Source organism: Astatotilapia calliptera, chromosome 17 (assembly GCF_900246225.1).
Source record: "Astatotilapia calliptera chromosome 17, fAstCal1.2, whole genome shotgun sequence".
Lineage (NCBI taxonomy): Eukaryota > Metazoa > Chordata > Actinopteri > Cichliformes > Cichlidae > Astatotilapia > Astatotilapia calliptera.
The window spans coordinates 13377755-13393408 of NC_039318.1; the positions used below are offsets into that span (position 1 = coordinate 13377755).

At 38.2% G+C, this 15654-nt stretch overlaps 1 protein-coding gene across 3 annotated transcripts in view; it reads right to left on the reverse strand.

Annotated features, from left to right (window-relative positions):
* jak1 (Janus kinase 1) overlaps positions 1–8651 on the reverse strand; it is a 30156-nt gene extending 21505 nt beyond the window's left edge. For 2 of the 3 annotated variants that reach the window (XM_026146091.1, XM_026146094.1), the window contains exons 1-2: positions 8357–8651; positions 146–354 (exon numbers count right to left, since the gene is read on the reverse strand). In XM_026146091.1, the coding sequence (XP_026001876.1) occupies positions 146–347 (202 nt within the window). In that variant the 5' untranslated portion in view covers positions 348–354; positions 8357–8651. The remainder of the gene's footprint in view (positions 1–145; positions 355–8356) is intronic. The other variant, XM_026146093.1, reaches the window with a different exon arrangement.
* Positions 8652–15654: the final 7003 nt, after the last annotated feature.

Here is a 15654-nt window from a genome sequence, read left to right on the forward strand (position 1 = left end):
CTTTTGAATCTGGATAACCCATTTTACTATATACTATATTCAGTTACAGAGAAAAAAGGAAAATACACTCTTAATTACTGCAACAGGAAAAGATTAAATCAAAGAACTGGCAAATGACAATTCTGTAAACAAGTCAGCCACTTACAGCATTTCTTGGCAGCGTCCACGCAGAGGTTCTCAGCAGTGTAGTGGCCTTTTGGGTATTTCAGTGGGTCAATGTCAAGTCTGTAAAAGTGGATTTCCAGGCCTTTAATGGAAGCAGGTGAGGAAGAAGTCTGGGGTTTCCTAGGTTTCCTCATCTTCAAACAGAGTTGCCTGCCCAACTCCATCACGTACAAAGTTGGCATTCAGACCCTAAAGAAGTGAAATTAAAAAAAAAAAAAAAAAAAAAAAAACAGAAAAAAGGGGGTAGGGGTAGGAAGTGGGAATGTTAGAATCACATTTGGAAATTCTTAAAATTTTGGTCTGTGGAGAGGAAAACTGTGAAAATTTACTGTGCTGACAGAATGAAGAACAGGTAACTCATACAAGCTTCATGTACCACAGGTTCCTAATGATTATTTCCTGTTTCTAGTTGAGGAACAGATATTTTGCATCCTCTGCCACTGTCAGGGATCACATATTCAAACTATAATATTTAATCTAATTAATATTTTAGTTATTTTGTAATGTGTTACTCTGTACATATTTTAATATACAGTTTTTGTTCTCTGGCAGCTCTAATGCTATAACATTGTGACCATAGTCACATGATAACTCATTGAAAACTTCAATTATATTCAATATTCTACTAATGGTCACAGCTTTTCAAACTTTAGTTCTTCTTACTTAGTTGTATTGCCTTAAAGGAAGTTCACTATCTTAAACTAATTACTAAATAAAATCATTATAAGCTTGAGAGCACCACAAGAACTAACTTTGCAGTTACTTAACAGTCATTCCCATTACAGCATAAGTAATTATATAACGTTATTGAACACAACAGCAACCTGGTCTTAAAGTCAGCCAGTCAAGACAAACCGCTCAAGTTCAAAGTGAAAAAAGGTGACTTAAGTGGCATGGATGTTTATATCACATAGGCTGGGCTGACAATTACTTATATTCAACAGAACCATGTCTATGGTTTACAGAAAAAATATCCATTGAGTGGCAGTTCTGCAGAAGTGTCTTGTAGTTGTCAGTGTTGATTGGCCAGACTGCTTCGATTTGATGGGAAGGCAACGGTAACTAAAATAAAAACGTGTTACAACCAAGGTATGTAAAAGAGCATACTTTGAAGAGCAACATGTGAAACCTTGAAGCTGGCAGGCTAAAGCAGCAGAAGACCATAATGGGCACCACTCCTGTAAGCTCAGAACAGGAAACTGAGGCTACAATTCACAGGGCTCACCAAACTTGGACAATAGGAAATTGGAAAAATGCTGTCTGGTCTTGTGAGCCTTTATTTGTCCTGCAACTTCCAGATGGTTGGGTCATAATTTGGAAAACCTTCCGTTCTGCCTTAAACCAAAGATTCAGGCTGCTGCTGCTGCTAGTGGTGGTGTGGGGGATTTTCTTTTCTTAGTGCACTTAGGGGTCATTATTACTAACTGACCGTTGTTCAAATACCACAGTCTACCTGAGTATTGCTGCTGTCCATCCCTGTATATACCACCATGTATGCATTTCATTTAGATTTCCCAAACATGAAAATGAGATCACTGTACACAAATGCCATTCACAGCTACTAGTAGGTCTCAACCCAATAGAGCATTTTTGGGATGTGGTGGAACGGAAGATTTGCAATCAACTGTTCTGCAATAGCGGAGTGATGCAATCATGTCAATAAGAACAAACAACTCTGAGGAATTTTTCTAGCACCTTGTTGAAATCATGCCTATCATAATAAGATGTGCTGAACAGAACAGGTTAGGTTTAGGATTTAAAATGTAAAGTGTCACATTTTCACCAATTCTTTTTTTGAACAACATGGTCTACGTGCTATATAGATTATTTAATGTTGGCAGAGCCCAGGAGAACCACTACTATGACATGTTCAATTCAATTCAATTCAATTCAATAAAACTTTATTGATCCTGAAGGTTGACCCCGAAGGAAATTGGGTTAAGGCTGCCGACCTTTGCCAGCGCCGACTTACCCTTCTGACCATACATACATTACACAAACATCACATGGGGAAGACAGGTCAGAGAGGTATAACAATGGAAAATGCACCACATGAGGAAAGATAAGGAGAAAAAAAATAACTCCCCCCAGACTGAGCTTCAACAGGGAGATCAGTTTGAGAACAGAAAAAAACACCTCTGCACATGAAAAAAAAACTCTAAATACGCCAAAGAAACACATGACAAGCAACAGGGGTGGGTAAAGGGTGAGAGACAGCCGATTTAGACAGTACATCCGGGCCTGCAGCCTGTGCGCTGGTCTCCTTGATCCACCGTCAGCATTGGAAGGGAATAAGCGTCGAAGGCGTTTGGAAAGGGAGGGGGATGAGTGTGTGCATATCAGTGTATATGTATGTGTGTGCGTGTCCAGAGTTCAGCTGAGACAGTGTCCTTCACCCTGCTAGGCTAAGTAAACAGTCTTCCAGCCAACCCAGGTGGCCTGGATGTTCTTCACATCTTCCAACAGGACAACACGTTCTCACTACAGAAGCAGACCAACAAACCAAGAGAGTATGTGTTTTAAGACCCCAGAGAGCCACGAGATTTGAAATCACAGCACTTTCTAGCAGATTCCCGTACAGCAAGTGGGGAAGGGCTTTAACCATGCAATGCTTGAGTCAAGTGCACATACATCAACCAGCATGCAGCCTGTTTCAGTTGCTCCTGCTTTTTCTCTTTACTTTCTTATTTATTTCTTTGTCCTTTACTTAGTACTTAGACTGTTTGTCTACATAATTTCCTCAGTGATTATTAAAGTATTCTGATTGTCAGTTTTTCACCACAAGAACTTCTGCTCTCAACATACACAATTAACAAAACAATTAACTATTATTCAGCATGGAATACAACACACTTCTAAATAAAATATTGCATAAAAGCCCAGGCACGGGAGCAACGATTATTGGAAAAAAAGACAAACTTGAATTTAACCTTAAAGACTGAATTAAGCCTCACTTGACAAATTAAGAACAAAAAGGTCATCAGGAGCAAAGCACAAAATAATATTTGGTTTCTGGAATTTGCTGCCAATACACTTCACGTATACGCCATGATGAGCTTGAGCAACTTTGAGTTTTTTGTTTACCGAGAGATATCAACATCCTGCAAGAAGCTGACATTCCAGCAATCCCACCTCACCACAACTCAGCACCCAGCTTAGGCACACAGCAGTACCATAACTAGCCTTGTTCTCAGTTAACTCAGTTTTCTGTATTGATACAATTAAAAATTCACTGTATTGCTGCATTTATCAACTATGCTGCACATTTTTCCCTGCATGCTCTCGTTTCAGAGTCATTCGTTAATCATATTTCTTTGTTTTTTTATTGTAGCATTAAAAATAAATATTTAACATTTAATTGCGTTTGTTTATCTATTTACGTCTCAGTCTCTTTGTAGCCTCTATTTAGAGAAAATTTCCCTTCTAAAGTTTCTTTTAGCTACTTAAAAGAGAAAAACTTCCATTTATTAATCATTCTAGGGCTACACTTCATAATGCTGACCTCCTAACGCTATATATCCCTATCAAGCTCATATCCGTTTACTGTTATTATTATTGGTGGTGGTGTTTAATAATTCCACTCAATGCCATATCCCCCGCATTAAGCTTGTTTCCCCTACACCAGCTTTCATCTAGCACTTATAATTTCTCATCACTTTTCATCACTGTTACAGCTGAGTTTCTTAAGAAGAGAATTTCAATGACTCATTCTTTTTATTTGTAACTCAGGCAGTGTTCCTCTGAGCACTGAGTGTGTGAATGTGAGAGTGAATGAATAGTGGAACTGTAAAGCGCGTTGGGTGCCTAGAAAAGCGCTATATATATGCAATCCATTATTATTATTATTATTATTATTACTTCAGTTATCATCAGTACTTTAGAAAGTCACTATCCCTTTTTTGTTTCATATTAAAATGTAAAAATGCATAAGATGTATCTATGAGAAATACATTTTACAACAAACAAAGTTCATCCTAATGATAAACACAGTTTATCATGAAGTTTATCATAAAGCAAACACAAATGACATGGCAGCAAACTTGTGACACCAGTTCGATGAGGCTTTTGCAATGATTACGCCACTACTTTCCACAGCAGTTGAAAAAACAAATTGTTAAGCGCTGGTTCCCTCGGTAACTTCACGTCTACATTATGTCTGAAGCATTTTTTTTTCACTGAACAAAACAAGACCTTGGAAGAGTTTATGATGTTACGATTGTCTGACAGTAAAAGCTGAATTTTCTGAGGTGTAGTTAAAATTAAAAGTCTTCACAAAAGTCAGAACAAAGAATGCCTCTACTTGTGCCCACATTTTCATAGAAAAAAAAAAAAGACAGAATGTGTTGCCTTAAAGCTGCAACAGTGGATGTATTAGTCACCACCAGCCTTGTCGTTAATGTTCCCCTGTGATGTTCTGCAGACAGGAGTCATACTTGACTAGCACTGTAGCCCTAACCTTTCTCAACATTATCCATCTATGTGTGACAATGCAAAAGTCAAAACCAATCCCATTAAACTGCCATTAACCTCCCAACTCCCAACCCAAATACAAAGTCCAATTGCGCGTGTGTCCAAGTGTAACAATAAAGTAATTAACAGTTCTTTTTTTCCAGCATTTCTAATAGTAACACATTTAAAGGAAACTATATTGTTCACTACACTGAGAAAGGAATACTTTGAGCAATGCCCTGATATGATTCATGTGTGAAAACCACTAGCAATATATCTGCAAAGTGCTTGACGGGACTCCTCTAACTGCAATTCAGGTTCTTATTCTATTGGAGAAGTGAGTTCTATTCACGTTGTATCAGGTATTGACGAGTTCTGTTGAATGTGGAAAATGATGAGGCAATGTAGTTAAGATATTTGTTAGAAAAGTTAATGTCAAGACATGCTCAGCATGTGATGCATACTTTGCTACCTGTGCTCAAAGTATTACGAACAACAGAGTTGGAGGTGGACAAACTATGGGACGAAACCATTTCCTGATTTCCCCAAGTATATGTTGTATAACGAAAAACACATTTCCCACCGACATCCTTATGTCTGTGATATGTCCACACAGGTCAACATAATACAGACTATTATACAGGCTAGACATGTTTTTACTTACGTTCCTATAAACTCAATTACATTTGAAATGTTGTGTGGATCACTTAGGCAGCATAGGGCGCTAAATGCACACTTTACATTACTGTATAACTTACAGTTCATGCATTAACCATCCACAATGAATCCAAAATGATGAAATCACTGGTCACTTTTCCCTAACTACTGAAAACTAAGACTGTCTGATTTAAAATGGATTTAAATATGGATTAAAAGCACCATGGGAACAAATTCATGTGAATATCAAGAAAGTGAAAATGGAAAAAAAGAGCTTTTTTTCCCCCCCTATGACATTCTACTGTTGCATACATGTACTATAGCTGCATTCAAGCAAGCACAGGTGTTTATGAGTTTTATGGAGTGCAATTAAAATGTTACTTGGATTATCAGATGGAGCTCCAGTGCTACACGTGCAAATAAGAGCATAGCCTACATTGTCAGTGTTTGCAAAGACCAAAATCCAAAGTCCTTCATGGGACAAATTTTGTAAACCAGTGCTTGCCAGTAGACTGCTGGAATCAACCTATTATATCAGAATCAAACTAAAGGAAGTCAAATGGTCCTACCTGTGACTGAGTACACAGGCCACACAATTGCCTTCCCTAGTCTGGGCCTCACACCCCACCGGATGATGTGGTTTCTCTCACCATCTCAATACCTTTTCTTTCTTTTTCAGTTGAATTCTATTCAAATGTCAAGTACATTCGGTGCCCAAGACAAGTTTTTTAAAGGGAACCTATTCAGCTCATTTGCAGTTTACAGTTGGCTCTACAAAGTAGCTTTGCTTCATAATTCAAAATAATGATAATAATATCCATCTTATTTTGGGGATCCCCTATGTTTATCCTGTCAGTTAAAAAAAAATCCTTTTTAGCTCCTCACCCATTTCATTATGGGTTTATAATCAGCTCAAATGATTAATCAGTTAACAAATAATTGGTCTACTGATCAACAACTTTTAGCTATAGCTCAATTACAGTTTAATTATTAATGCTGTAAGACCAAGAAGTACTGGGTTCTGACAGCAGTATTAATCCATTATAAGGGTCTAAGGAAAGTCAAGCAATTAAAAGATCATTTAAGTGGTGCCCAATTCTACGAAAGACTTAAATTTTACTTTCTGTTTCAGATGATTCACATTCAATCCGTTACTTTTGTCATAATCATATGACTTGTGTCTAAGCCACAACACAATGAGTCAAAAGATAAAAGTATTTTCATAGACTGTTCATTAACCTGGCTCTGTTTTATTTTCTGTTAACTTATGGAAGCATGACGAAGTGATTGGATGGCAAGGGATACAGACTTTGTTTTTATTATAGGTTAGTTATTATTTTTGAATCCTATGTTATGTAGTTTAGAAGGTGAAAAAAATACATTCCAGACCACATTTTTTAAACATTTATCAGTATGGAATTAATAGAATTAAATCTTTACCATACAGTACCTGCACTTAAGATTTCAGAAGAAACTAATAATAAGACAGAAAAGAAGTAGGTAATGAGTGAAACTAAACTTAAAACAAAAAGAAAAAAAAGGAAGGACCATTTTGTAACAATTTTTAATTAGGTATCAATAATGTGTTACATAAGTGTCTCACTTAAATAACAATACAGAGAAACTCAAATATGGTCAAGCATTACCATCAAAAGTGCCACTTAGCTATCAGGAGAAAAAGTCATCATAACTTTCTCTTTGATGTCAAATATCAGGGTGAATACCAAAAGGTGGGCATACCGAGATCAACAATATCAAAGTAAAGTTCAACTGTGATCACGTTTCCATATGTATGCACATTAAAAAATGTCATCAATAATATTTTTGAATTACACTAATCTATTCATCATTTTTGGTTATCATTGCAGATAAATCTGCTGCTTGTTCAATCTGATCAATAAATTTTTGACCAAAAGTACAGCTGGGGAAAAGCTCTAGGAACTATATTCTAATTAATGTTCAACATGCCTCTTTGGTTATGTGTTTTTTTGTGTGCTGTGGATCAAAAAAAAAAACATGTGCCCACCTCTGTCAGCCTCAAAGCCACTTACCTTTCACTGCGTGGCTTTATTTTACTTAATGTGACATTTCCAGCCTGAAACAGGAGTTTATTTTCACTTACTATCACTGGACCAAAGGCTTCTGCGTCAGTTAATTGTCTGGTCTACTGTGTGGGTTATACAAAACGTCAAAAATCGTGGGAAAGACCCATCACGAGTTCCCAGAATCCAAGCTAAATGTCTTGTCTACAACAATGAAAAAAAAACAACAACAACAAAACAACGGCAGTAGCATAAATCACAAACAGGAAAACAGAAATAATCACATTTGAAAAGATGAAACTAGTGGCTTTGTCATTTTGCTATAAAAAAAAGAAAGAAAAGAAACGTCTTTTTTAAAAAAAACGTGTAGATTTGATTTATAAACTGATCAGTCGACTGTAGTGTACTAATTTCATGTGGAGGATACAAAATTAATCCCACATGTGTTTGTTCTCTTCTAATGAATACAATTCATAAAAATGCCGAAGCCAATCATTTTATGTAATTCTGCCTTTTCTGTGTTAGTCACCTCTGGGTCCACTTTGTCAGATACAAATCCTGAGATTAACCATTATTACCAAATCCTTTATAACAATCATAAACACAGAGTATCCATGTCAATCTAATCCACGATTTTCCTTGACATGTTGTTAAATGTTTAATGGAACATAATGGACTCTTTTTGTATATTACGGTAAATTGTGTAATACATATGCTAATAATTCGTCCTCGCTTTCCTTAAGCCTACTTATCCTTCACCGTACTTCTGTATTGTTTAAATAATATAATTATAGTTTAACCCATCTTCCTGTATTGTGACAGGGACAATGGAGGCGGTGCCATTCCTATCAAGTGCATTGACGTTGGTTAACGTGAGCATGCTAGCTAGTAAGTTAACTTAGATTGCCAAAGAAAAGCCCAACGCCAACATTTTTACTCTTGGCAGCATCGGAGAATGATGATAAACGACAGGATGTGTTTAACAGACCAGAAGACGTGCTCTGTGTTCGACGGAAATATTTAATAAACGGTTATTTACTCACCTACCAAGCTTGGCCAGACAGCTGGCAAGTTACTTCCGTTTCGTTTTGTACATTAGACGCGTCGACCAAGTCGGTGCGCTTTCTCTAAAAGCTTCGTGAGTATCAGATGTTGTATATTAATTCCAAAACGTCCCAAAAAAGTATAAATATCCCAAAGAAAAGCGGTGCGAAGTTAATTCCACAGTCTTCCCCCGTTAGTATACCGTATTTTCTGGCGGTGGAGAAAACAGCCTTCCTCGACTCTAGCTCTAACCCTTCCTGACAAGAAACGTCCCCTTCCCGAAAACGACGCAGTGGCTGGCGGTAAAAGCCGGCAGCTGATTGGCTGTGAGACCTTTCACTGGAGATGACGACACAAGTCCTTGAGCGGCGATAAACATAAATTAAACTGTTATTCACACTTTCTGAGCATTGTGGGTTACTTACAGCCGCAGATTTAGCTTAAACGACGTGATGATGATGATACAGAAAGAAAAAAAACTCAAGTAAAATTAAACAATGAACTGATGTATTTATTAACTGCATTTAATATCTTCGATGCAAAAATGCCAAGGAATGTCAGTAATGTAAGTGACTATGCAAAAGTAAAACCCAGCTTTCACTCATCCTCTTTCTTATCCGCTTACAACTATGGAAGACGCATTTAGATTCTCCATCTAAGAACCAATACAACACTGTAAAATTAGTCCATTACAAGCCATGCGTTTAAAGCTTCTTATAGGTTAAGTGAATGAGCAAAGATTTATATAAAAAAGAAAGATTGGGAATTATATTAAAGTATTCAAACGCATTATTCATCACTTGTAACTGCTGTGCTCCAGCAATTAGAGCAGATGGAACTACCTACAACTAACTAGCTAGCTAACTAGCTGAAGCTGTGCCCACCCCCTACACACACACACACACACACACTTTTTTTTAAAAAATAATAAGGTAGACTTTTAACTAATTATTCCCCAAAATGGTCATTTAGCTGAGACACACCTTTAAGGGGCCAATCAAAACGCTGGTTTGATATTCAACAGTGTGTTTTTTTCTCGAAAAACTCTGACTGGTCTCTAATGAAACAAAAATCTAAGTTACTACAAAAGCACGTAATGGCGCTAAAGTACAAATAGAAGCAGAGTAAATACATAAAGTATTTACTTGTGAAATGTAGTGAATGAGAAGGAGACAGGTGTAACAGTGAAAATGCATGATGTGGTGTAAGTGAAGGTGGATAAGATTAAATAACTGAGGTTGACCATTGTGACACCGTTATTATCTCAGTTACACTGGCTTCCTGTTAAATTTAGAGTTGATTTTAAGATCCTGGTCTTGACCTACAGAGCTGTGCACGGACTGCACCTGCCTACATCTTTGATCTGCTACAGCCCTATGTCCCTAGCAGGTCTTTGAGGTCATCTGATCAGGGCTTACTTGCTATAAAAAACACTAAGAGGAGGACTAAGGGTGATAGAGCTTTTGCCACTGTGGCCCCTAGACTGTGGAACTCTCTCCCCCAAGCATTAAGAACTGTGGACTCAGTAGCTGTTTTTAAAAAACAACTCAAAACTTACCTTTTTAAAACTGCTTTTGGTTAATTTTATGCCTGTTTTATTTTCTCTTTTTAAATCTTTTTATGACTTGTAATCTTATGTGAAGCACTTTGTGATTCTGTCTTGAAAGGTGCTATATAAATAAAAATTTATTTATTTATTTAGTTATTTATTTATTTATTCATTCAAAGGAACAGAGTGCACAAGAGAGGTGAAGCCAGTGGAGATGAGTGTTGGGTGATATGTAAAAAGAAGGATAGCAGCTAGAGAAAAAAAAGGAAGGTTTACAAGATGGTTGTGGGACCCTGCAGTGATGTAATGATTGGAGGCAGTGGCAATGATGAAGATGTTAAAATTTTTACCCAGAGTGAGCAGGATGGACAGGATAAGAAATTAATACATTATAAGGATGTTAGAGAGGCAAGGTTGAGATGATTTGGGGGTGTGGAGAAGATTGATTTGCCAGGCAGGAGTTAAAGAAAAGGGCATCACAGAGAAGATTCGTGGATGTACATGGAAGGAGGACATGCAAACAGTTGGTGTGATAAAAGGATGAAGGCTAAGATGGAGACAGACAATCTGCTGTGGCAGCCATTACAGGAACAGCTGAAAGAAGAAGGAGGAGGAGGAGGAGGAGGACGGCAAAGAGGAGGAGAATTAATAGAAGTGTATCAACACTGATGTTTTTGATTTCATAACTCAGTTGATGACACTTTGCTCAAAAATACTTTATTATACCCCCTTAATATTCTCAGTTCAACTCTGAACTTAAATACTATAAATGACACTATAATAATAATAATAAAAACCCTTAAGAACACAATAAGGAGACTGCCCCAATCCCCTTCACTGAGTCCTGGATTCAAGGTCCATGATGAGCACTCAGTGTTCATTTTAGAGTTAAATCCCTCAACAACAACAAAGAAAATAGAAAAAAGAAAACCAAAAGCTTGGCGTTCTGAGAATCACTGATCTCTTGAATTCATTCATTTCACTGTAAAGCCCACTTTCAGTGCATGTGTCAGAGGCTTAGTTTCCATCACTCCTGCTACTCATATTGCCAGATTTCTCGTCTGCATTGCTTGTGATTAGCTATATTTGAGTTTAGTCACCTTTAGCTGAAACTTGATGTGAGCACTGGAGAACATCCTGACTTCAGCAGAAAAGCTGAGATGTACAGTAAGCTATGTAAAGTACAAGTTCACCAACTGCTGTGGTACAGACGGCGAGGCTTATCATTCAATCTTTGCCTTTCTGTAGGTGGCACTTTCTTCTAGACCGCTATTTTCAGATTGTGTTTCCAGAATATTGCATGCGTTAATATCCCAGTTTTTTCTTGTAACTAACACCAAGGGGCCGAATGCTGTGTTCTTTTGATTGTGGTTTGTTCACGGCCTCTCTGTCTGTGCATTCCCATACCAAAGAAATACCTGCAAGCTATGGATGTCACTTCATTCCCTTTGCAAGCACTTCCCCTTATCTGTTTTCCTTCAGGTGTAGCTGCAATCATCTGACTGGCAGCCGGCATGTACACCAGCTCTGTGATTACACAAAGAGCAACTCAAACATGGTTTACATCTAAAATCATGTGTCCTACAATTGTAACTAGTGAGAAAGGCTTCCTTGGAAGGTACAGAATCCAGGAAGTGTGCAGAAATGTGTGACTAACTGTCTTCTTAGAGCTAAGAATCAGCGAGTCATCGTCTCTGGGTGATATCAGCGCTCAGAGAAAAATGGAGTTTCCCTGCTGAGTGCAGACAAAGGATCAAACAGCAATGCTGGGTGATTGTGTGCAGATACTGATATGTGTTTCAGAATTTTTAAACTGCACTGTCACGAGTGTCCCTGTAAACACAGACACTGACTTTAAGCCCCTCTGTGTAGCATTTATAATGGGTTTAGAACTCACAAACACAAATGTAGAAATGCATTTGCAGCTATAAGGAGAGTTTAAGCGAGTAATGATATAGTTTGTCCTATGGAGACATATTTTTATGGTTTATTCACAGCACAAAGCTCCACTTGTGTGGCTAGAATAAGAGATAAGATAAGATAGAACTTTATTAATATCTCTGGTGGGTTCCTCTGGGAAATTCGACTTCCAAAAAAAGCACAGCAACGACCGAAGTTACAGTTACAGAACTGTTATATACACACACACACACACACACACACACACACACACACACACACACACACACACACACACACACACACACACACACACACACACACACACACACACACACACACACATATAAATACAGAGACAAATATAAATAAAATATACAAAGGGGATAAATAGAATAAATAGGAATAAAAAATTAAAATACAAGTGAATTGCACATTTCAAGTATTGAGTCTATTGCACTGTTGACTATTTACAAAAAGTATTGCACAAGGTATTGTACAGTGAGGTGAAGAGGCACTACAGCTTAGTTGTTCCCCCCTCCTTTGTCCTCCTGTTTCCCCTCCCTCTCCCCTCCAGAGAGGAGTTAAACAGTTTGATGGCGTGTGGGACAAAGAAGTTTTTAAGTCTGTTAGTTCTTGTCTTGGGGAGAAGCAACCTGTCACTGAACAGACTCTTCTGATTGTTTATGGCCGTGTGCAGAGGATGCCCAGCATTGTCCATAATGTCCATCAGTTTCTTTAATGTCCTTTTCTCTGCCACTGTGCAATTGCATTTACAGGACATCAAATGTTGCTCTAGTGCACATGAATGCTAAAAATGCAGCAGCAGAAAGCGTAGCCAAAGTAGGCTTATCTCGACCTTTTCCTCTCACATTAATGAAACTGTGAAGGTTGGCTTCACAGCAGCAGTTATCAGCTGTGAGTTACCTGAACTACTGATGCAACACTGTCTGAGATGGGGATCAGAGTTGATAAAAAGAAGAAAGAAGAAGAAGAAAAGCATTTCTTCCTGCAACAACAAAGGGAGAAAGGAAAGCTCCTGAAAGACGTCTTTTTTAAAGTATGTGGCTCATATGAAGGGGAGGGAATTCCCTCGGCACATCCAAGCAAGCGCAATTACTGCCACACATTAAAGGAAGTATGAGGAGAAATTCCCTCATGGTGGAGGGTCATGGGAAGACGCTGTCCTCGTCTCGAAAGCGACTTTAAATGTTTTTTTTTGTTTTTGTTTTTTCGTTGTTGCGTATTTTGTTATCAAAACACAGCCTTGCCACAATGCAGCACGTATAGCTCCGAGTGAGAAAAACACGCGACTCGAGGCGGGATTTAGCAGATTGAGGTTAACGTGAGAGAAAAACAAAATAAGTATCATGACTCTTCAGGGGCTTTCCGCAGCTTCAGCGGCAGCATGTACCCTTTACATACGAAGGACAGGTGCAGAGTGACCCCGCGGTTTATCAGACATGACTCAAACAGTGCTTGCATTATTCAAAATAGTACGTTCCGAAAAAAAAGAAGTGCGATTCATTTTTTGGAGCGAACTGGCATCGATAGATCGCAGATTACAGCGCAACTGTGCGCAAACTGAGTCACCAAAACAACAACTCGGTAGTTCGTACTAAAATGGATGCTCGCTCAAAGCCGTTGTGTTGTTATTCACGCAGTATAATGGAAGGAAGGAGTAGTCTCCCTCTATTAGCAAAACTGGATGACTGAGCAAAAACAAAACAACAACAAAACCCCACACTTTCATGTCATTTCACGTCCTCCATGAGTCACTAGAAGTGAACCCGGCTTTAGTCCAGAGGAATTCAGCAGCAGTTCTTTACTTTATAAGGGTTCACAAACGGATTACACAACACAGAAACATTTGTGTGCTTCTGCTTCAACCACACCACAAAGCGCTATAATAATACTAGTAATACGACTACTAATAATGGATCTGTAGCGACCCCTGTTGGCAGCAATGTGAAACTAGTTGCCACCAGCGTTTCCAGATCGGGACCAAATACAGCTTCTTCTACTTGAGCAGTTATTTTTAATCACTCTCAAATGATCGAGCAATGCAAAGCTCGTTCATATTTAAGGTGGTGAATATGAGGCATTCATGCTTCCAGTGTTTTAAATGCTTATTAGACCTTTATGGTCATAGTTAGGAGAACCTCCATAAACTGAGTTTGTGCTTATGAATTCCAGAAGAAGGCTAAACTGCAGGATTCATTTGTGTTGGGTGTGTTAAGTAAGTACAATGCGTCTGTTTGCTTCTAAGGAATTCACTGCGTCATGCCTGGGATGGTTCTGCCCTCTGATTTTTGTAAATGTTTCTTTTCTTCAAAAGTAAAGATTACGTTTACTTTTGTCCCAGAAGAACAATGAGAAAAAACAGAGCTGATTCTGCCAATGACGAACAAGGGCCACAAATGGTTAAAAAATAAAAGAACTAAACAAAATACAAATGAAGTTGGTTTGGGTCAACGATGCTTGCATTCTTATCTAACGTGCTTTTCAATATTTGATAATAATGTTCAGTGGGCTCTCACGCAAGAGATAAAAAACCTATAAAGAACCAAAATCATCCATCTGAACTCAACTGCTTTTGTGTTGTTAGATATAAAGATTAAATATTTACTGACCTTTGAACAGTTGAGATAGATTATAAATATTGTACTGCTGGGGAAAATAACTCAGCGAGGACGATCCTAAACTACAGATTCTGGCTCTGTGGCTTTTTGCTGAAGTGCTGAACACTGTTACAAATGTGCTGTTAGATTCAACCTATGGATGTTATTTTGGAAATGAAAACACACACAGACACTTGGACATCCTTTACAAACTTTATTACTCAGCATATCACAACAAATGCCGTTTACATACCCACACTTGTCCACCTTCTCTTTGGTTCTTCTGCCTCGTTAGCCGAATGTGCCACTTTGACCACTGCACTAGTGTCAAGTTGGCAGCCATCCTTCAGTTATCACAGTACTGTACCTTCGATGGGGACAGCATCAGCACTGTGATAACTGAACCAGGGCAGCCTGTCAAATCTAGCAGTCCAAGACTTCACTCCACTTTGTCATCCACCAATAAAATCCTTGCTGTAGGTCAGCAGGTGCAAAGATAACATTCCATTTGCATTTTTTGCAGCTCGTTTTCTCCTCATGCAAAGCAAGTTTTGCAAATTTCTTTTGCTTACAAATGAATCACTTGAAATAACCTTTCATTTACACACTAACAACCATGTAACGCAACATGTGATATTTATAAAGTGTCCTTTACACCAATGGTCTTCAGCTCTCTAAACATGAGAAAACTGGTAAAATAATAAAGTCAGACAGAGGGAGGGGGGAAAAGCAAACAAAACAACCTATATGTTTAAGAGAAACAAATATCTGGACCATGTGTAAAGTTGCAGACAGTTACAGTCACAGGATCCTCCTCATCCAGGCGTCTTCTGTATGAAATCCATCTGAGAGCCAGATGATGCTACAGTAGTGTGTCAGTTTATTCAGGCTTTTTTGTTTTTTACCACCTGCACAATCAAACTAATGCCCCTCACTTATCGATGCATTAAGCTATATCCTAATAATGTTTCTACACCCTTTTTTCCTTGCTCAGGTACACTGAAAAAAAGGGACTGGCCATCTCTTGGATTTATGTAAGCATCTTGCATGTATTTAACACAATTGCCTCATGTTTTAAAGTTAAATGTCACTATATAGTGTAAAAACTACATGATATGCAGAAAGGGTGTATTAAATTGTTCATATCATGTTCAGGTGAAGTAAGTTAATAAGATAGCAACGTTAAATCTCGTGAAACCACGCGTGATTTCATCTCGCGGGCTTTGGA